Below are 23,708 nucleotides of genomic sequence, written 5' to 3' on the forward strand. Positions count from 1 at the left end.
AATCCCCTCGGGCTCTCAGATTATTTCTGCAGGCCTGAGCTTGTTCTGAGGTGGTGCTCTGGTCATTACTTATTTGTGTTTGTGGCCTCTTTATGCTATTTTTCACTCTGATATTTAGTAAGTGCACAGCTTCTGTGGTCACAGTTTCTTTGAATAACAGTCTAAAAGTTTCTAAGCTTTCTAATAGTCTAAATGTTCTTCCATGTGTCTTTTCCTCTAAGTATCTTTTTTCCATAATCAGTGACCCCACAGCTGACCCTAACATAATCTTTTTTCTGACGGTATTAGTCTCTCAGCAGTTAACCAAATGCCTCTTGCTGTCTTCTCTGCGAGTACTGCCCTTCCTTGCCTCATGACAATGCTTGCCGTCTTCCTGATGGGACACTTTTCTCTTCTTCATTCTCTTTGAGATTTGTCACTTTCTTTGCTTCGTCTTTGCTGGATTCTATCAATACTTCTCTTTCTGACCACTTGTAATCTGTTGCCCTGCAGATTCTCCCCTTCCTGAGGCTGAATGCCTTTATATCCAAATTCTTTCCCCACCTTGGTGAATTGGTACTGTCTACTACATAGTTGGTTCCTTCTTAAGAGTACTGTATGAATGACTTGCTTTCATAAAGGAAGGAAGGAAGTCCTGTAGTGATGCAGGAGTTTTATTACAAAACTTTCAGTGTTGATGCCTTTTCACTGATGGTCATATTCTGAAATAATATAAAGTAAATAGACCTAAAGTAGATAGTAAATTGACCAGGAGCCTTTTTTGCTCCCAAATGTTAGAAAGGCATGCAATTTGCCTGTTGCATTTGAATATTTTTAGGAGCATTTTTTTAGGGAAGGACGAAAAGCATCCACATTTTACTACATGATGCAACTCATGGCATTGTGCATGCTAGTTCTCCAAAGAAAAATAATTTGTCTCTTTTCGCTAGTAGCTATGTTGTATTTAGTATAATTTTTGACTGTCTTAAAATCTTAAGGGAAATATTTCTTCAACATACAGAACTAAACGAAAATGAAATTTAAAAGCATCAAAGATTGGTTTGGAAGCAAATGGAAGAAAGGTGTTTGAGGGCAGGCAAATGAGATTATGAAAACAAGAAATACCGTAAAAAAACCTGTAAAAGATTTGAAAGATAATTGAATATATGCCTCAAATCAGGAAAGAAAACATAGGTGTAAATTGTATTATGGAAAACGATTGATTTACTACAGTAGAAATAAAGTGATCAGATACTACTTTTTACTTGCAAAAATGACATATAAATTGAAAGATAGGGGTAAGTGACAGAGGCTATCTATCCAACTCTGTTGTCCATTCCTCCTTATTTTATATGCAAGCTCTTATACTTCTTTATCTGTTCTACATGTTCAATTTTTTCCTTTCATTTAACAGGGGACTTCACAAACATTACTAGGTTGCCTTGCATCATAATCTCCATTTGCCTGCCTTTGCTACAAGCCATTAAATGGATTCTGTACAGTGAGCTTTTTCGTTACTCTTCTCACAATTGTATCTTAGCAATGTCTCAGCAATGTAATTTTTATCTATCGTCTATTTTGCCCTCTCAGCCTCTTCCTAGTGGCAGAAAAGCATACACTGGAGTGCTCTGGAATATTTCTATAATTTTATAAAAATTTACCCTGCCATATGTTTACACTAGGTGCAACAAAGTCAGGAAATACACCTTGTATTTGTAGCAGAAATTTGTAAGATTTGCACAAAATTACACAGTTCCAAGAGAGCTTGATCTCCTGTACAGACGAAAAAATTTTCTTTTTGTCAAAAGCTGCACTATTGCAGTGTAGTATATGTAATGACCACTGTCTTCATCTCATAGCTGAGTGTACATCTCTCTATTCCTGTAAGTTGGAAACTTCTTGTAACATCCATTTTACACAGGAGTAACTGAACCACAAAGAGCCTGTAATTTGGCTGAGGTCACACAAAAAAAGAGTAATTGTAGAATCATAGAATCATTACAGTTGGAAGAGACCTTTAAGATCATCTAAGAAGGGAAAAAAAAATTGAACCCAATTTTCCCAAGGATCCCTGGAGTGCCCCATGAGATATTGCTCCTCTAGAGTAACTGCTTCTAGTATTTACAGATTGGTATGTACCTCTGGTTGTGAATAGCACCTTTGTTAATATGTAAAAATAAGTGTGGTCTTGAAAAAGTACTTGTGCTGATACAAAGAATTTATAATATATATGTTAAGATCACAGCATCTTTGATCCAGAAGACATGCTTGCTACTACCAAGTGCCAAAAGGCACTCCAAAGTAAGAATTATATTTACTAATGTGATATATGTTGTATAAATTATTTTATGTGGAAAATTAGTTGAGTAATTTATATATTTCCATGTCAATTTTGGTTCATCTAAATACTCAATCCTTTTCCTTATTTTTAATTCATGGAAGAAATTCTGTCTTAGGATGGAAAGGAAGAGAGTGAAAGATAAGTGGCTTGAGGGTTAAAAGAGAAGTCATTTTTAGTTACTAGTTGAATGTTACTAGTCTTTGGAGATTATACTATCTAACATGGACAGCAGAGGAAGAAGTGGAGAGAGTTTGAGAATACAGCTGTTTATGGTGACTAGAGAAGCAGCAGCCAATGATAACATGAGAAAGTGGCAGAACTAGAACAAGGAGAGGAATCATTTAGTTAAATAAGTCACTTGGAAGTTTTAGATCAGTATTGAGGGCAAAATACATTGGGACAAGCAATTCTGAGTACTCACAGAAGAAATTCTGCAGTAGGATGAAAATAAGTGTCTGAATCAGGTAGACTGTCTAGAAGTGCAGCTGTCAACGTTACTAAGGATTGAATGATCGGTGTCAACAGGTGTTCTTTAAAATAGTTGCTTATAATTAAACACCAATACACTTTTTGTACCTGGATGATCTGCTAAGGGTACAGAAACTGCATTATTAAACAATATCAACACAAACTTCTCTGAAGAGTTTGACAAGTAGTTAACTACTTCCTGAGATGGACTACTAGTTCCTTCTAAGAGAACTGAAAGCTGTTACTTTTGTTCACTTCATGCATTCAACAGAATTTTGAATATGACCTGCTTCCACTTATTTGCCCTTCCATTGATGTTAATAAGGGAAAGCAATTACAGAATTTATTTTAATGTACCACAAAAAATAAGATAAAAATACGTAGAGTCTGAAATTTCTTTTAAGCTATAGGAAAGGGCTTAGGCTGAATTCGATTGTGGCCCCTCTCACTAAGAGTCCTATGTTTGTGGAAATCAAAGTAAATATATCTATTTGTCTTAAGTAATTAATGATAACAACTATGTTGTTTTCAATGTTGCTGTTTATCTCAAATATGCTACACTGCCTAAACAGCAGAATCAGATAACAAATGGGCATTCTCCACCCTTGTTGGACACCTGTTTTTTCAAGCACACACCCAAGCTTTTACCCAAAAGTGGGAAAAAAAGAAAAGAAAGTTATATTCTAGGGTGTCCAAAATAAACTATTCAGGGTTAGTAATAGCAGCTGTATGTCTCTTTAATCATAACTATTTTCCTTCCTAGCTCTCAGCGTGGAGACCTGACTGCCAGTAGAACTGATTTTAATGACAAATGATTGAGGGAAGTTCACAAGACACATGAACATGAACGCAAATTACCAAGAGGGGATGAAGTATACCCATTCCTTGTTAAATTGTGCCTGAGTTACGCATTAAAGCATAGGGTGAAATTACTCTCAACCTATCAGATCTAATTCACAGATCCAAACTTTCCTTTGTGTGGCGTGCGTTTGCGTTTCCTGCATGGCTTGAAAGCTTTCATTCTTGAAACTCTGTACTAATAAAGACTACTGTAACCAATTTTAAACGTGGAACAATTTTTAAAAGTCAAATTCAGATGCGTAGTACCGTCTGCATAAGACAAACTAATTTCTTCTAATACACCTAAAGGCTTTGCAACTTTGCAAGTGCTACGTATCTTTGGGCAGCCTTTACCTGAAAGCTGTCTAATTCCGCTGTTTGAATTGATTCTTGTTCCTTAGATAAACACATTTCTGCAAACAAATACTTTTCTACTCTGAACAGACAGTCCTATAAGTTTCACAGGTTTCTAATTTTGGCCATGATCTGAGTGATTCATTTAGTGAATATCACACTGGAGAGATCTCTTATTTCATAGTGTAATCACAACTAGTATCTGAAAAGATTTACAAGAAGACAAAACAATCATCCTGCCCTCAGTCCAAAAATTATTTCTTCCTGAGAATACAGTGATTTAAGAAATCCCCAGTCTGGATATGACTTAAATATCACATGTTAGTTCTGGGCCAGCCAAATATCTTTACTGTGGTTAGTGGTCTGCAAGACAGTGCAAAAGACTTCAATTTGATTCCTTACTTTTGCGTACTTGACCAAACAGACAGCTATGTTCGTGTCTATATAACATCTTTCATCCAAGAATCTCTGAAGATGCACAGCAGGCAAATGCTGAACTGTTGCTGTTCTCAGGGTGATTTTACAAAGAAGAGGGCCACGCATGAAATACCAGGAAATTTGAAATACAGTATTCAAACTTGAGAATATGTCATTATGGTTGATCTAGTTTTTACTGATGTTAAGTGCTTCTACCAATGTTAAGTAAATGTACAGCTCTATGTCAAGCCAACCGGAGCTTAGCATCCACAAAAATTATTATCCTGGGTAGGTCTTAGAAGGTAGTTTTCAGAGAAGGCGGCACGGGTCTTCACTAGTTTGTCAGTGTAACTCCACTGTGCTTTACTGGCAAGGCTGTAGTCAAACCTGAATGGATAAGCTTTTCAGGATACAAGCTAATTCTGCACAGAGCTACCAGGCTATCTACAATGGGGGTTTAGAATAATGTAAAAGCATTTATTAGCTTGGTTTCTGTCCCACTTGATAACATCTGTACTGTTTTTGTAACTGAGCTGTCAATCTTTGTATCAGCAGAGTCACAACTACTTGTCTCATCTGTGTCTTGAAATGCTTGGCTTATTGGAACAGAGGAATTTTGACAATTACAAGTTGATCATAATTTTAGTAACAACTTTGGTGACAGAGTAAAGCATATTTTATATGGTCTTGATAAACTGAAAGCAGATAAGAAGGGATTGTTTAAAAGTAACTGGTAAACAACAACACAGTAAGGTAAAAATAAAAAAGACTATCACCTTGGATATTGTGGATCGCAGTAATACAGATGTGGAGATTAAGCTACGGTGGAACATAAACTGACTAGATCAGCATGGTATTAAAAGCCAAATGCCATTTTAATCATTGTACAAAATCATTGTATGTAAAATACACGAGGTAATTACTCTATTGTCTATGGATCATGTGAAGCTTCAGCTAGAAAACTATTTGCAAATCAGTCCAGTGAACTTGCTAACATTTATAGTAAGTTGAGTAGTACTCAGGGAAAAGCAACAAGAGTGCTAATAATTTTCAGAAATACAACCTGTGAGGAATGCTTGAAGGAAAAGGCATTGTTTCATCTATGTGAAGGTGGAAGTCTGAAGAGGACATGATGAAAATTTTCCAGTGTTCAAAAGTCTGCTATGAGGTCTGTCTAGAATAGGACAAGAAGGAATCAGTTTATTTATAGGGAAAAAAATATTTTGTTTAGCTATTAGGAAAATCTACCATTAAAGGTAGTGAAGTACTGGATATATGTATACACATACTCCGCACTATACCCTCCACTTATGGAGGGTATAGTGCGACTTTTTAGAAAGTTCTGGACCATTATCTCTTAGACATGTTCTACACATACAAATCTTGTCTCAATACAGATAGAAGTGCTGAGATTTCATCCAGATCCAAAACTCTGCAGTTGCATTAATTCAAGGTGACATACAGACCTCACAGATCCAGTTTAAAATGAAGTAACATACCTCTCTTCATCATATACAGTGCTGATGCTGAATGGTTTGTGTCTCCTGCTCACCATCACAATGCCTACTTTTCATCTAAAAGACACAATACCAGTAACCTGTTGATACTTTATATTGACAGATTTATTTTTACTGGTATCAGTGATTAAATTTAGAACCAAGTTATTGGCCTAGACTTTACAATAATACAATAAAGTGCTTTAAAACCTGGAGGTGAGAGTGCATTAAAACCTGGAGGTGAGTGAAGTTCTTTTCAATAAGGCAAATAGAGAATGAAGTACTATGAGAGCTAGAAGTAGTTCATTATGTATTTGTTTTGATGCCTGTCTGTTACTAAATGAGATATTCTAAGCTAGTTGCGCTCCTGATGAAGAGCATTTTCATCTGGAGACTGGAAAAATTTATCCATTGGTATGCTTCTACAACAGATTTCCTGAATAAATGCCTCCTAAAACTATAGATGGAGGACCAGATGTTTGCGTCTTTCCTCCGCATAAACGTGGCACTCCAATTAAAAATCATCCTTCCTGTCATATACAGAATTTATTTTAGCTCCCATTTTTAAGTAATGATTTCTATTCTATCAACACCTCTTACAGAGCACTAAGAAATGCTTGCTAGTGCATGTGTGTGTGTCTGCGTGTTTGGTCTGTAAAGGAATAAGAACACAAAAAAGCTGAAGAGGTTACAAGGAAGTACTTTTTGTCTTTTAAGAGAAATATGTGAAATGAGTTAGAAGAATGCAGACAGTAACTATCCAGCTTCCTTTTAAAAATGTGACTTGGACTGTATTTCAACCATTCTATAAACTTTCAAGGCAAAAAAAAAGAGAAGAAAACATATTGAAACCCTAACCTGCCCTATATTATTAAAGACTGAAACAGGAAATAGCAATAATGTTATGGGAGGCACTGACAATAAAGCTTGGATTCACGTACTTTCCACACCACCAAAACCCACAAGACTGTAGCTGCTAGGCACATGTATCTGAAGATTCAGCTAATTCTGTGATTATTCAGTACAGGCTATGGAGTTGTAAAGCTGATATTTTAAGCTCAAATATTTCAGTTGCTAGTCATGTCACTGAACTGAAGATGCCAAATAACTGCTACTGAGATCTTGATTGTGTAACAGTTGTCAAAGTTCTTATCTCACAGCTTGTGGCATTTCTTCCTTAGTAGTAATAAATTTAGTTTGCTGTCAGAGCAATACCCACTAATTGGCAGTAACAGATCAGGCAGAAGAAACTTGACCTCATCACAGCGATCTGTGGAAAGATGTTGCCACCTTGGACTGGGACAGGTTTTAACGCTGTTTCTCAGTGCAAGATCATGGGTGGGGTGGGGCTGTGAGGAGTGGGGTGGGTTCGGGGGGGTGTGTGTGTGTTATTATATGGCTTCTATTTTTTTGCAGCAACTGTTATAATTGTTTTGATGCTTCTGAGTACTAAAACATTTGAAATTGTGGTGTCCAGATCACAAAGGCAGAGTGCTACTTTTTTTACTTATATGTATCAAACATAAATAGGTCTTTTGCTTGCACATGGTATATTCGTTTGCTGAAGTCGCAGGGCAGAGGATACGTGCATACAGAAGCCTCTCAGATGCACCTAAGAAATCAGAAATAGAGAGTCACATTAAAATGCTCACCATAAATGGCATAATTTTACACAGAGAACTTCAGTTGCTACAGACTTAATGCCATATTCTAAGAATAGCCTGCCTTTCTGGGAGAGTATTTCACAAAGAGTTTCTTGCACTCCTTCAAGTGTAACTTCCTTTGTCTCTTCTTTAAAGCCATTGCCCTGTCCTCCTCACATCTAGCTCTGCTCTGAGAAAGGTATTCAGTCACAGTACTGGTAGGGTGGATTACGGAAAGTCTCTCTAAGCATATTTGTAAACTAGCTTTCATAGTAGAAAGTCAAATTTTTCTATCATTGAAATAAAATATAATGAAAGACTCTCCTGCCCTGCATAACTGAGACTCATGAACTAGAAGAGTTACGAATACTGGAAGATTCGCATTTGATTTTTGAATTTACATTAAAACATTTTGAGGTTTTAAAAAGAACCATTTAGCCAACAGTTCACTATTTGCCTTACTCTCATTGTCCATTGGTGTACACATGGAACAAATTCCTTTTATTCATTTTATATATATATATGCATGTATACAGGTGGGGTCAATTTAGTATTTTTAATTCAGAAAATACAACTAGGTCATCCACAAACTTGGAGAAATTGGTCCAAGGTCCAAGATGAACCCTGTGGATGTAAAATCAAACTAACTGAAAGTGGGGCAGCCAAAGGACAGAAATTAAATTCAGAGTTCTATCTGGATAGCACTGTCAATTCCAAACAGTATTTGGCTTGTGATCCAGTGGTAGAAGTGCATGGATGAAAAAGTACTTCGAAAAGCTAAGTAGTTTTTGGACACAGTATTTTCATTTCCTAGTTCCTCCAGGTTCCTCAGATTTTAAGCAATGCCTATAGCAAAGTCTACACTTTCTTTTTGCAATTGCACCTGGCCTCAATGTGCAAAAGAAAAGTCGTCTAGCAGATGTCCTCAACAAAGTAGTTGTACTCAAGAGCAGCCAGAGTCTGGCATTCTAACTAGATCTTTGGAAGTGAGGCTTAGAACCAAGCTCAAGTTCAAACAAGCCCTAGTAAGTAGCTGTTAAGAGTAGCTGAATCCTCTGCTAGGAGAGGTCAAAATCTAAAAGTTGGTCTTTGGGAAGAAGGCAAGGATGAAGCTGTCAATTCTTCTGCCTTTTTTTATTTCTCTTGACATGAAAATCAAATTGTATTTTAATATTTGAAGCAATTATAAAAGAAATAAAAAAGGAATAAAGTTGTTATGATGCTTAAGGAATCATTATGCCACTTTACTTAAAGCTTGCTTTAATGTTCTGTACTGAATTCACCTTAGGTTGCCACATCCATTTTAAGTCTCCATTTAAGCAAGGTGTAAGTAGCAGAAAAATTGTTCTGCTAAAAGTAGGGAAATGTTAGCAGTAATCTTTCAAGACTCGACATGACAGATTTTGTGACTTGCCTTCCAATATTACATTTGACATTTTTGTTGCTTTTAAGATACTGAGCCACCAATCACTATTAGCTGTGACTGGGGCATTTTATTTGTTAAAGGTCATTTACGAAAGCAAGTTAAGTGCAAAAATGCTTACTGTAAGATAGCAGGATAAAAGAAGTAACATCCCATCAACAATTAAAGTTCAAGACTAAAGCAGTTAAACTGGGTAAGAAAAAAGAGAGACTTTCCCATCATGCTTGTAACTAACTCTCCAAGGCAATCACTTTTGACTGGAGTAATATAAGGAAAACAAATGGTAAAACACTAAGAGAACTGAAAAACATTGAGATTCACTTGGGAAAAATACCCTCAAGTGTTATATGAGATAAGCTGAGACATATTCCAGAACGCATATAGAACACCACGTGTGGTCTCTGACTAGCAATTACCAAGCTACAGAAAACAATTTTGATGGACAGAGATTGGAAGTGACAACAGAGAAAGAAACGTGAAACTAGAGAGCTCTTAAATATAAATGTGTGTATTCTTATTGGAGAAAAGATGATCACAGAACTAGCAAATAGATCCAAAATAAGTATTTTTACTTTCTTTACTACTTTAAGGAACTTGCTGAAACTTACTGTACCTTATTCTCTTCATCTCTAAAGTGGGCTGAACAGGTTTTTTTTCTTCGCTCATGTCTAAAACCTTCGAATGTCCCTTACAAGCTGTTGCAGAACTACAAAGTAACACCTATATCTATTGCTTTTAATATACACTCTTTCAGCTGAGCTCATAAAGTACTGGAAGCACGTTTGTCTTTAAGAACATCTGCTAATGCATTTGGGAAAGTTTAGGATAAATCAAACTGTGTGGTAGCAACCTTTAAAAGAGAGTTAGAAAACACTGGGTACAGAGGCTATGTTACAAAAAGAAAAAAGATGGATATGCTGCAGAAAACCTTTTTTCATCTCGAAAAAACACCATTATGACTGGGAGGATCTAGCAATACTTAAGTGCTGGAAAGACTTCAAATCACCTTCAGAATTTTAGTGCAAAAGGCAAAGGAAACGTAATTAGCTGCTCTTAAATTCACTTCCTGAATGACAAAAATGCTTTTGACTTAGAACACTAAAGTATCTGTATTATTATTTGACATACGTCCATGAACTTTACAGTGAATTTTGTCAGTTGGTTAACAGGGGTTAGAAAGTTACATGTTCAGAAGTTAAGAAATGTTTTCCTTATGAGTGTCTATACAACATTAATTCAGCCCTTTCATGTGATGAGTACATGGTGTCTGAAATTGTACAAGCATGTACTGTTTTCTCCCCGCAAGACCTGTCTGTATCAAGTACACAGAATGGGTGATGTTCTCTAAATGAAAACGAGTGTCTGTATAATGAATGAAGCTTCTTTGTTAAGACTGCTGCTTAATCTACTGCTGAACTTTTAAGGTGTGTGATGAATGAGACAGAAAGAGAAAGACAGACCTACAATTAAAGCAGGTGAAGCAGTTAAATCCCACCCTGGAGAATTTGATTCTACCCCTGTCTCTTAAGTCCTGTGTAATCCCCAGCAACTCACTTTAAACAAAACTGGTCACTAGTTTTTCACTTCTTGGCTCAGGTCCCTGTAGCCCATAGCGAAGTTTAGGTGAACTCCTTCAGAAGTAGTATCCTTGATGCCCTGCCTACACTGCATCAAATTTCACACTCTTCCTCTAAAACACCAGGAAATTTTAGTTTGCCAGGGAAAGCATTAGACCCTTTTTTATAATAAATGCCCAGATATTATTTCCTAATTCTTGAAGACAGTTGAAGTTCTCCCAAAATGTCAGAATCTGACTAACTAACATAAAACTCAAATAAAAATGTTTAAAAAGAAGAAAAAAAAAGAAAATAAATTAAAAGGGAAAAGATAAATCTCTAATAGGAAGTAGGAGCCTACCTTTTGTGTAAGTCATACTAGGCATGCTACCTATTGCAGAGTAATAGTCAGCATAGGAACTTAATATAAATGTTGAGTATGCATGTGGATGCTACAGCCATGTTTCTGAATAAAATGAGTAACAAGATTAGGACTTCATAACAGTATTCGTCTAAAATGCTGATGGGTTATCTTTATGCTGAATTAGGTTCTTCTCCGCTTGACTCATTGTGGATTACAGAAATTAGGTTTTATATGCAGGATTGGGCATAATTTCTCTGTTGGAGATTCTTTCTACTGGTGAACTGTTTTTTCATTTACATTTCAATTATACCATTCTCTAGAAGTGTTCTTTCTCACCTTGTCACCCACCAAAATATGGAGGATTTCAGTTTGATATGTTGCTGCTATAGGCCCCTATAGGCTACTGGTGCCTTATGTCCCGCCTCTGCTCTGGACACATCCTCTGGACTGCACCTCCAAATTTTCAAAATGGGGAGAAGATTCAAGTGAACCGTAAATTCCTTCCATGAGAAGGAAGGTCAAGACAGCAGAGAAATACCACACTCTGGAGACATCACAATTTAGATGACTTATACTTGCATTCCTCTCAAGCTGCAGTTGTTACTCAGACTCTATCTCAAACTTGCAACATCTCAGTACTCCAATCTGGAAAATCAAAATAAAAGTGAAGAAAAATATGTTTCTAACTAACTTTGTTCATGCTAATCAATCTCAGACCAATGAGTACCACTAATTCTTTATGGTGTTTATAACTGGTTTTGAAGGAAAACTACAGTGAGAAAGTATTTGCTGTATAGGATAAATATTCCTGTTGATGAGACTGAAATTGTTAGAGACACTGCTTCCTTCGCTAACAAATATCATTAGTCTAAAAAGCAAGGAGAAGTTTAGGCTTTGCTCCTACTCTGAAATCTTACACATGATGTCCGCAAATCACACAGCTTGAGTCTGTGCCCTGTCTTTTGACGTGTTAATTGAAGTAAACAAGTAAAGATCTGATGCCATTTCCTGCAGTATCTATGATGTGTGCTGATATCACAGTCACTACAGCAATATAAAGAACCAAAAGTCTCTGTGCAGGTGGATGGTACAGTATTTAAACAAGGGCCCTATCTTCTCAGGATTATCTCAGGATATACCACATATTAGGCAAATCTGAAAGCAAGAACTCAGCACAAATTTAAAACACTATTCTGTATGTGCCTGAAAGCTGCAAAATTTTGGAAAAGCTTGGAGCTTCTTCAGTCTGAAGTCTAATGATGATGTATATTCAAATGTCACCAGTTAGCTATTTTGCTGCTTATCCTTTGAGCAGAATTGTCTTATTCCACAATGTTTATCCTGTAATCCCATACTGTCAACCCAAGAATCAAAACTCCCAACAGCCAACTTGCCTCCAGCTATTTTACCTCCTCAGCAGCTTTCAAGAGGCTGTAATATACTGTCAATACAAAAGCCACTGGCTTATTGACAGGTGGAAAAAAAAAAGGAGGTTTAAAAAAGCTGAATTAAGTATCAAGCAAGATAACAAAGGAATGACGCCATAAGGCATTATTAGTTTTCATATAAAACTACTTAAAATCTTTAAAAATAAAGTAACTGGGAGCTATTAATGATTGTGTTACACTTGACAGGTTCTTTGTTTGAAATGATAGATCAAAGCTTAGGGAAAATTTTTAGTGTGTGATATTGGTTATTATCACTGTAATCTATTGATTTAGTGCATATAGGAATACCTCCTTCTAATGCCGAGCCCCAGTTTAAAAAAAACCCTCACTTTTCCAGAGTAGTAAGGAAAGTTGTTTTCAAATTTAGTTGTATGGCTGTCTACCTACTATAAGCCTTTTCTTTCACAAAGCTGCAACTGCTTACAGTCTTTGACTCACTTCTGGAAACTGCATAGTAAAGATTAGCCTTGCTATGGGCATGGAATATCTTTATTCTAGCAAGCGACCGTGCCTTTTGCGAGCTAAGGTTGCAGCACTTTACTTTTAATCTGCATGAAGCTAGTTTGGATTCTCCCTCCTTCATGTGGACACGGATGTGAAGTTGCCAAGGCTTTAACCACTAGGGGGCTGTGTGAACACAATTTTTTGGCAACTTCTTGGCCCTCCACTGGTTCAAAAGGGCAAATGCGGCTTTATGTACAATAAAATGTGACTCTGAAATAATTAACTAGTTTTTTCGTATCTCTCCCCTTCGACAGAAAACTCATGAAATCATGGCTTAATTAGTCCTGTGAATTCTTTAGAATGACCATAAATTACTCTAAGTCTCTGTTGGTCAAGGTACAAAAAAAAGCAAAGTCCTAAAAAATGCAAAATGCTTTTGCATCATTGCCCTAGCCTAAAACACGCTCTCTACAGTTCAAAGATCGAAACTAACCCTGATGAAGTGTGGACACTGCAAATTCTGTCCACAAGATGATGCGTATTACGCCTGATGAAGGTCTGACGAATACGCAGAAAACACAATGAAATTGAGATACATCCAGTCAGTTTTTTGGAAAACCTGATTTTTGATACTAATAGAGATCATTCACCCTTCCCTCTTCCAACAGGCACAGGAAATGCACAAATAAGAAAGACGGCAAAATCTGGTAAAAAGCCTGGAAACTTGGTAATTCACAGGGACATGCCGTTCATTACATTAAGAGTTTGCTGTGGTTTTAGTCCATAGCAGATGCAGGAAAAATCTGAAGTGCCAGGCAGCTATCTATTTTCTATACTTGACCGGTCTCTCGATTCTTCTCAGTGCCTGCTGGGTCACCAAACTGTCCAGTCACACCAAGAGGGAGCAGGAGACAAAACGTCCTAATATTTGTATTTCCGGTCACCCGAAAAGTTCTCCTCACGTTCAATTTTTTTAAGATCCGCTCCCAGCCTGGTATTTGACACAGAGCCTGAGGAAGGGAGACAATTTTGGCAGCGCTAGTGACCCTCGGCGCCTTCACAGGCAGAACACGAGGGATGGCCGGATGGGCTGGGCTATGGGTACCTGTACCTGTAGATAGAGAATGGGAGCCTCCTGTCACCTTCCCTTTTGCCGACCATAAGGTACCTGCCATCGCTTCAGCGCCCTGAGCGGGCCACATGCGGCAGAGCCCTTCAAACCGGGAACATAAATGGGTGGGGGGAGGCGAGGCGAGATTTCGCAGGGGTAAGGCGCCAAGAAAGAGGGGGACTGACGTCCCCGGACAGCCCTCTTCTCCCGCCGAGGGGCCGCGCCGGTCGGAAAGGTGGCCGGGGCGAAGCCGCAGCTGGAGCGACGGTTCCGGGCGGCGGGCCGAACCCTGGGGCGGGCGGTGCGGGCGGGCGCCGAACGGCCCTGCCCCACAACCACCACCACCACCCCCGTGGCCCCTGCGCGCGCTCCCTGCCTCCCTCCCTCCGTCCGGAGGCGCGCGCGGCGGCCGTTGTGTGCCTGCGCGCTGAGGGCCGCGGCCGCCCGCGCTTCCCCCGGCGCCGGCGGGGCCGGGTTTCGGCCGGGGTTTTTTTGGCTCCGTGTCGTGCACAGATGTGACTCGTGTCTGTTCCCTGCGAACGTACAACCGTGACGGCTCACCTCCTCCCGCCTCCCTCCTTCTTCCCCCCCCCCCCCAACAGAAAAAAAAACACAGAACCCAACCAAAAAAAAAAACAAAACACCCACCCTTTTACAAAAATTTCTTCAGATCCCCACATCGAGCAGCAGCCGCCGCCGCCGCCGCCGCAGAGCCCCGGGAGCTGATGGAGCAATGGGTGGGAAGCGGGAAACCGGCACCACAAGCAAAAACTTTCCGTCTGCCTAACTTTTCGCTTTCCTTCTAACGCTCTTCCCCCCCCCTTCCCCCCCCCCCCCCGGCTCCTGACCCCCCTCCTCTGGGCTACGCTTCATTTTTCCGCCGTCTCCCTCCCTTTTCTCAGCTCCCCCCCGCAACCTTTCTCCTCGCCGCCTTCTCTCGCTCGCTCGCTCCGGCGGCGCCTGGAGCCGATAAGGAGGAGGAGAACCAGCGGGAGAGGAGGCTGCCGGCCGCTGCGAGGAGGAACCGGGCAGAGGAGGGGGAAGCGGGCAGGCAGAGAGGGGCGCCCGGCCGGCCCTGCGCCGCGAAGTTGGCGGCGGCCGCTGGGCGTTTTTGACAGCTGGGCGCGGGCGGCTTCTGCCGCAGCCCCCGCCTGGCACGGAAAGTTTTAGGGGTGGAGGGACGAGGCGGAGGGGGGTGATTTTTCCGCCCCCCCCCCAAGATTTCCCCTTCCCTCCGCCGCCTCGTCAGCCGTCCGTGCCCGAAGAGCGAGGGGTTCCGAAGAGGCGACGCTGCCCTCTCGGAGCCGCTGGCAGCCTCCCCCCCCCCCCCCCCCCCCTCCCGCCGCCTCCCCTTCCCCAGCCAAACAACCCAACAACAACAAACCAACCTGTGGAGGCTCTGACCCGAACCTGGGTCCCTCCTCCCATAACTTCCAGCTCTCCGCTGAAAGCGCTTTTCTCTTTTCTTTCTCGCTGCTTGGGCTGAACTTTGGGGGCTGAAGTTTTGGAGGAGTCAGAGAGAAGGCGGGGGGGGGGGGGGGAAGACAGAGCGTCTCGCTACTGTTGCCTTTTCTTTTTTAGGGGGGGGAAGTATCTTTGTTTTATTGTTTTGTTTTGTTTTGTTTTGTTTAATGTCTATTTTTTAGCTCAAATCACCTGAAGGTGTGAGGGTGAGAGAGGGTGAGGAGGAAGAGGGGGGAGAGACGGAGAGAGAGAGAGAGGGGGGAAGAGAGGGAGGGAGAGGCGGTGAGAGCCCAGAGGCAGAAGGAAGGGTGCAGGCACTGCCGCTGAGAGGAGATCGAGAGACAGGGGGTGCACTTGACAACCCAGCATGCAGAGATGGTAAGAAGTTTCCAGCAGCCTTTCTCGTTTTCATTCTAGCCTTTACTTCTGGTTTGATTTGATTAATAAATCGTGCAGCAACACAAGCAGCCCTTGCTATCGCTATCCGGCGTGTTTCAGCCTTCAAATAAACAAGCAGCCGGGCAAGGCGAAGGAGGAGGGTAATAAATAAATAAATCAGCCCCGTGCTGCGTGGACTGGGGGGAAAAAAAGGAATGACTTAAGAAGCTGTGCTAAACTTTTAAGTGAGTTTGGGGGGTTGAAATGGGACGGCCACATGCTTTTTACCGCCTCCCTCCCTCCACTGAAGATGAGGGGCTCAGTGTAAAAAAACGTGTGTGCGTGTGGAGGGAGAGCGAGTGAAGGTGGAGCGGGGTTGAATCGGGCATACGGTGGTGGTCTGCTCTTTTTTGGACACCACTTTCTGCTCGGAAATGAGTAAGGTTCGCACACAATGTAAAGGTAACCTTTGAGTGCGGGGGAAGGAGCTGTGTGTTTGCGTGTGAAACAACGCCTGAGGCAGGGAGACAGACGTGTAAATCCACCTTCCCTCCGTAACTCTTGTCCTTTTTGTTGTGCATGTGCTTGCAGTTTGCACCTCTCCAATCAGCGATTGTTAGCAGAACTTGCAGAGTTATGCTGATGCCCTAACCGTAAGAGGGAGGGGGGGAGCCCCCCCCAAACAACTTTGAGCAAGTTTTTGTTGCTTTTATTACATGTGCTGGGCAAATGCACGTCTCCTTTGAATAGCAGGGTCTGGGCTTTCACGACTTCTTAATTTTAAAATTAAAAATCGAAATGGCTGAGGACCTCATTTGACTGAAGTCCGTTTGTCTGGGTTGTGATGTGAGGATAGGTTAAGCAGCTTGCGAAGAACAAGCACGTTTAGAGCCATGACTGAACTTAACATGCATAATGGTAACTATTCGTATTAACAAGTGGACTGACCTCAGTGATGAACAGTCCATATTCAATCAGCCCATACTCAGTGAAGTAGTTATTTTCTATCGCTGTTTGACTACTGCCTTGCTTTCAGTCAGCTTTTGTCATCTCACTCCAGTAATGTTATATATGTCTTGTGTGCCTTGAATATACATATGGGCACGCCTGCATACACACATGTTTGTGTATATGTGTGTATATGTATGTGTGTATGTGGGTACATACATACATGTATGTATGTATACACAGCACTCAAACTATAGATACAGTGTATGTCTGTGAATGAAGAGAGAGCTTGAGATGGAGGGTTTGTATTTTTCCCTTCTCTCCCTAACATGACATGTCTTGTTTCAGTGATCAAAGCCACAATTGGAGTGTAGGAGATGCAACTGTCAAATGTAGGCAACAATAAAAAAAAAAAAAAATAAAAAAAAAGGAGGGGGAAAAAGCAGCATGTGCCCAGGACTGTGGTTACAGTAACGCTGACAGAAATTAAAGTGGTTTTGAAAGCAGCATGCGATTTATGATGGTTCCCATTTACCCTAGAGTCAAGCTGTTGTAAAATTGATGCACAAAAGACATCGTGTAATAATCCGGTGTACCCAGGATTAAAGTGGCAACGAGTGTCTTTTTTTGTGTGTGTCTGGCCGACAGTTAAAATGGTTTGAAGCTATTTTTAAGTAAGAAATCAAAGCAGGATATTACATATTTCTTTTCTTAACCTGTATGTTAGCCGTGCATTGCAGCCGCTGAAATATGTTTTAGTGGAAGTGGGATTTTATTTCTCATTATCTTCCATTTCCCCTCTGTATTATAACCCATCTCCATACATGAATTTTAAAATGGGGTAGTGTTTTTGTCATAGTTTCGGAGTACAAATGTGCGCAGTTTAATTACTGAGTTCATTTCAGACAGTAATATTTAATAAGCCTGATCAGCAGATCTGCACAAGAATACCAAGTTCCTGTAAAAGTATGTGGAACTTTCCTTGCCCTTAAAAATTGCAGGAATTTTTAATCTGAAATTTAATGGGGCATATGAGCTGTCTGATACACTAGTTTCATTTTAAGCTGTCCAGTATTAATGAACCATCTAGCTCTATGTATGTTCTGCTTTAAGTTCCTAAAGCACGTGAATTTTAAAATTTACTCACTAAATATTTCAAATGATCCATCTTTGCCTGATCCAGAGGCAGGAAAATCTAAATGTAAATTGTAAACTAATTTATTATGAGCAAATTTTGAAACTCCTTTTAAGATTTGGGATTGTGAATGTGTTCCTTAAGCACACATCTTACACACATAACAGAAACCCCCTGCCTTGGTACATTATTTTGTAAAAATACAACACACTGGCATTTTAGGGGAAAAAACTGAGCAGCTCTATGTCTTTAATCACATTGCATTTTTATTACTGAGCTATTTGTGAAAGACGGGTGTGTGATCACATTAAACAAAGTAAAGGAACAGACAAAAGCAGAGATGACTATTGCTATATTAAAATGTAAGTGTTACAGTTTGAATTTTCTAGTGAGTTTTTGAGTTCAGTGCTTTACATAACATTTTGTCCTAATCTTGCTTGCTGTCAGAGATGTTTCATGGTTGTGCAATTGCTGCAGTCAAGAATGCCAATTTGCATTCCAGGAGTGTCATTTGATTACTTTTATCTGCACAGCTCGAAGACCAGCCCAGACCTCTCATTTCATCTTGCCATGTCACGAGTCAGTGCTGTGTCGTCTTTTCAAAAATCTGCCTGATTTAGACAAGAAAGAAAAGTACTTTCATGTTGCAGCCGCAGTCCCCTGCTAACTTGTCAGCAGCAGGATATGATTCACTTGGGCCCAGAAGAATGGTACAGAGACGAGGGTTAGGCGGTTCAATAAGCCCATGGACAGGTAGTGTGTGACGTCCCAAGAGAGCTTAAGTTAATGAAGAACAGGTCTGCTTAGTTCTTCACACTCTGACCTGGTGCTGTCCCCACAGTTTTCTCATTTGATCTTTCCCAGCAAATTGATCTTTTCTAGTACTTTTTTGCCTTCCAAGTTAGTCCTTGTGGGACTGAAATTAGCAGAGCAACTTAAGTTGGATAATACAGCTGTTCAGAAAAGAAGAAATTGGACACTAGCTCATAAAGGGGGGAGGGGAAACTAAGCTATTCTTTCTGTTGTTACTCAGAATTCCTTTTTTTTTTTTTTAGTTTTATTTTAGAAAGCTTCACAATAGCCATATTACTTTGGAAGTTCACTTTCTTTCTTATTTATAGTCTGTGTGGATGGTCCATTGCACACTGCATTAAATGTGTATCGTTGAAATAAAACAAACATGCTTGCAGCATAGACTGCAGGTTTGCTTTGGTATTTATCAGTTGAACTTGCTTGTTAGAAATGATTTGCTAGTCTGTAATGAGGCTTTTACAGTTGTCGTAAGACATTTTAAATATCAATTGCACATGCCAACTACATTATTTATAGCCTGCTAAATAACTGTAATTCCATAGTATCCAATGCTGAAATGCAGTGGAGATTAAACAATACAAGCCATTACAAATGGTATGTGTAAATATTATGGTAGGTGAAAATACAGTGAGCAAATTACCAGTGGCATTACTGGTTTTCTGGAAAACCAGTGTATACAAATAAACTGGTTTTGAATTGAGACACTCTGTACTTAAAATCTTGATTCTAATATGGAACTATGGTATTATCTGTCATTCTTTTTTACATTGTTTTTACTTAGCAGTTGGAAAAGTGGAATGGAGGTGTGTTTGTGTGTGTGTGTGGAGGGGGTTGTTTCAATACATCCATGGCTGGGTTGTCAAACAATCTAAGATTTCAAACAAGAATTTGGTAAATAAAGTGTAAGTTGAAAATAATTAAGAGGGTCTTTAGTACGCTGCATCATAATAAGCAGTATTTAACTTTCTGTATTTCATAGCAGATGTTCTCACATATTATCTGTGTCCTTTCAAGTTGTACAATTGAGAACACTGCTGAATGAAAACAAGAACACTTATTATGTAAGGGAAATACTGCTCTCGCTCTTCCTCAGTATTGCTTTTGAAAATGGGAAGGAACTGTGGAGGATCATTGGCCAGTTAAGCTCCTCTTGCAGAGCTAGAGGGAGCTTCATCATTTTATTAGATATGCCATAGGAAAGAAAAAGGGGGAGAAATATTCTGGATGAGGGAGGGCTGATTACTAACTTTTCTTCAAAGCCAAAGATCTAGAACTTAGACTTTGAGGTGGCTTTATTCTGTGTTACATATACATGTATGTCAGTGGGATTTGTGGCTGACTACAGATCTTGTCAATTTCAAGAAAACAGAAATGACCAACAGCAAAGCAATTACATTTAAACAAGTCCAAGTAAAACATTGGATTTTATACAAAAACAAAATTTATATTTTTTTCCCCTCAAAGATGGGAGTTTCTGGCAGCGTCCCTTTTCCTTTAGCACATTGGATACTGTCACCAGAATTTAAAGTCTTTTCTTTGCTGAATGTTGTTTAATGAAAGAGTCCTGACTTTCAGTCTGCATATTTGCATGGGGCTTTTGATTTAATGATTTAATTTGAGCTAATGTCCACTATTAGCATGTGTTAGGAAAAAAGCGTGCATGTCTGGAAATGCAAAAATACAAAACAAATACGAGTATATCTGTCATTTTGGAAATGTGTATCACTTCCTAATCTATCCAGGAATTTGTACTTAATTTAAAGGAATAGCATTTAACACGGCTTAATAAAAAGCATCTGTTTCAACCTTGTATTCTGTGTCAGTTTCATCCCACCTAAATTCTGACATATTTGTTCTAAAAACGCATTGATCATAATTGCTGCTTAATAGTTATATGGCAGCTTTTACAAGCATTACTTTGGACAAACTTATTTACCATTTAAGTAAATGATATAATCCAGTGAGATAAACTACCAGATTTGTCTCCTTTATCTCTTGCACAGTAGCTCTCGTTATGTGCCGTGCTAGTAAGAGCCTTTATTTGTTGATTATTAGAATCTTAGTACACACAGGAGTTCTGCTATAATTTAATGCTCAAAGAGGTTCTCTCATTTTAGAATCTTTCCATAGTACTCTCACCACATGTTATAAATATGTATATTTTATACTCCAGATACATATGCAAATACTTTTCTTTCTTATTCCAGGTAAATCAAGTTTTTTGAGAGATAATTCTTTTCATCTGCAGCATCTATTTCAGTACTTCTCTCTTGGAATAATTAATGTAAATAAACCACACAAATTCAGATAACTTAATCAGATTTGTTTCTGATTTGTTACTTTAGAGAGTACTTTCTGTTTCTTTTTAAAATCTTTTTTTCACAGAATTAAAAATCTTTCAGTATATACTTAAATCAGATTTTTGTAGAAAATTATAAAAAGCTAGAGAAATTTTAAAAACATGCTGGGCGTTGTAATTATTTTTTAATTGTGAAAAAAAAGAATGTCCCAAAAAAATAATGCTGATTCTTAAGTCACAAGCCAAAAGAAATCAAAATGCCATAAACTAAACACTAAGAAGTTTTTAAGTCACCATGGGCTGGTGCACTGTCTGGAAGTTTGGCTGTATTTTTGCAGCGTATTACAATTCGTCACATCTACAGTTCTGCTGCATATAAAACTTAAGAAGCTAGGCCTGTTAGAATTCTTCAGTTATGGGGAAAGTTTTAGATGGTATGCAAAGCATATTATGAACTGTTATCAGCTGTAAATGAAGCTGAGTGTATGTACAACACCCATCATGCTGTCAGCTGGAATCACACTGAATTGGTGTTGCAACTTTATCATATTTGTCAAATATGTATTATTTTGAAACTTGTGATTTGTGCTTTTAGTCAATGCTTTTTAATGTTGAATACAAAGATGTAACAGCAAACAAAAAACATTTTTGCCTTTTTGTGACCTGACATTTGCCAAAGTGCCCCATGCTGAAATTTCTTTTCAGTATCTTTTTTTCTTCCAAAGCCAGACATGTACCCAGACACAAAAGCCTCTGTGTATAGCAAGCTGTTTTAAATATTGTGACTCGACGATGTGCTGTCCTTTCTCTGCTTGAGCCAAGGATCTCTGCTCAGTGTCTGTGGATTACCAAGTCCCTTCTTTATTGTACCTCTTGTCAGCTATTCCTATTCATTTAACCTTTCATTAGTGTCTGTGCAGCTTCACTGTCTGGAAAGGCAAGGAAAAACCTAAAGGCCTACTGTCACAGTTATTAGATTTCTCGGTTACATCCCAGCAACCATAAAGGAGTAAGAGTCAACACTATTGTCATGCATGCTGCTGTCCTGGGGTGCAACTCTTCTGTGCATGTCAAGGACATGTGCCACATGTTGATAATGCATCCCAGGGATAAATGCACGACATGGGGGATAAACCAAGGCTGGCACTAATGAGCTTTGTAGGAGTTATTGCAAAGACAAACAGTTGTGAAGGAATTTTGCTTAAAACGCTGAAGAGATGGACTTGCATTAAGTGTTGCCAAGGCTTGCTTGTCAATCATGTTAGTTTCATTTAAGTGCCATTTACAAGGGAGCAAATGTTTTCCATGACTAAGAAACGTATTGCTTTTCCTTTTTTAAGCTGTCAGGATAAAGTGTGCTTGAAGTAGTCCTCAATAATACACTTTATGGCTATTTTTTCTATTTACTTGTTTTTGGATCAAACCTGCAAATCCTCCAAATTGCTTAGAAAAAATTCTGCAAGTATGAATTACAATATATTTAAAAATATTCCTGTTATCAAAGCTTCAGAATCACTCTTGATGTTGTAAAAGCATTGACATAGTCTTGTTTGAGGCATAAATTTGGCTGAGAGTATCTACGTGCATCTAAGTAATTTCTTCTGCATTTGCCACCCAAAGAGCCAAAATTATTAGTTATGGCACTGCTTCCTCATTCTGCTGAGGCACATCTTCCATTTCGTCCAGGGCAATATTCACAAACATTTTGCTTCTAAAGTTCCTGTGAAATCCAACTTACCTACCCTGTTAACCAAATCAAGCTGAACTCTAGAGCTCTCAGTTTTTACAACAGTAAAAATACACCCTTATCCCTGACCTCTCTATAGTTGGCCTTTTAGAATGCATTTTAATTACATTTTTATCAGTAGTATTATAACAATATGATACAGAAATTCATATGGCTTTCATAAGGATAATTTGATCAAAACAAAATTAGACCTAGATGCCCCATCCCTGGAAGTGTTCAAGGCCACAATGGATGGGGCTTTGAGCAACCTGGTCTATTGTGAGGTGTCCCTGCCCATGGCAGGAGGGTTAGAGCTAGATGATCTTGAAAGTCCCTTCCAACTCTAACCATTCTATTATTCTATAGATTTACAGTTAAATTATAATTTAGTAACTCCCCTTAGTTCTGTGTAAAGCATAAGGGTCTATGTTGGTCCTATTCATAGCAAGTTTGAAAAGTAAAGGGTGAGTAAAGCCATTGAAATCAGTCAAGTTAGACTTATTTGAAACTGTTGAATGAAATCTAGTCATCTCATTTGCACTTCTCGTATGGCACGCAGAGAGGATTTTCAAGATGATAAATCCTGTAGTGGGCTTCAGGAAAATTCTTACAACTTCCTTGTTTCAGATGCACTGTTTAGACTCAAGTCTTCAAAATGTGTGACTGGTCATCATTTATTAATAGGAACTCTGGGCTTCTTAGTTTTTCTTTACATTTCTGATAAGAAAGAAGTGAAGTGTGGCTGCACCTTTTGCTTTAGTTAAGAGCATCGAAGCCAAAGTGATCAAGTAGTTGGTTGTAGGAACAAGTGCCTCCAAAGAAAATTGTGTCTGAGAGAAAATTCAGCAAAAATAATCTTTTTATTTTTCTTGTTCGAACAGTGGAAGCATTTGTAACACTGGTACTGAATTTCACTTTCCTCAAATTAAAAGGGAAGCTGTTATGTTTTGTGATTTGAATTAGACAAATATTTAAATGGAACAAAATCTTCAGACATGAGCTGGAACAAATGTAGTAGTGCCTACTTAGTTTAAAACATCCTTTCATTACTAGACTGATAT

The 23,708-nt window shown here is 39.2% G+C and overlaps 1 protein-coding gene and 1 long non-coding RNA gene across 3 annotated transcripts in view; one reads left to right on the forward strand and one right to left on the reverse strand.

The window, feature by feature from the left end:
* LOC128902615 (uncharacterized) overlaps positions 1–14,677 on the reverse strand; it is a 35,390-nt gene extending 20,713 nt beyond the window's left edge. The window contains exon 1 of the long non-coding RNA XR_008463842.1: positions 14,533–14,677. This is a non-coding gene — a long non-coding RNA (uncharacterized LOC128902615). The remainder of the gene's footprint in view (positions 1–14,532) is intronic.
* Positions 14,593–23,708, forward strand: part of BNC2 (basonuclin 2) — a 336,762-nt gene continuing 327,646 nt past the window's right edge. Inside the window, exon 1 of one of the 2 annotated variants that reach the window (XM_054185907.1) lies at positions 14,593–14,621. In XM_054185907.1, the coding sequence (XP_054041882.1) occupies positions 14,610–14,621 (12 nt within the window). In that variant the 5' untranslated portion in view covers positions 14,593–14,609. Of the gene's footprint in view, positions 14,622–15,616; positions 15,727–23,708 lie in introns of those variants that run through there. The other variant, XM_054185908.1, reaches the window with a different exon arrangement.

The sequence above is a fragment of the Rissa tridactyla genome, chromosome Z (genome assembly GCF_028500815.1).
Source record: "Rissa tridactyla isolate bRisTri1 chromosome Z, bRisTri1.patW.cur.20221130, whole genome shotgun sequence".
In the NCBI taxonomy this organism is placed as follows: Eukaryota; Metazoa; Chordata; class Aves; order Charadriiformes; family Laridae; genus Rissa; species Rissa tridactyla.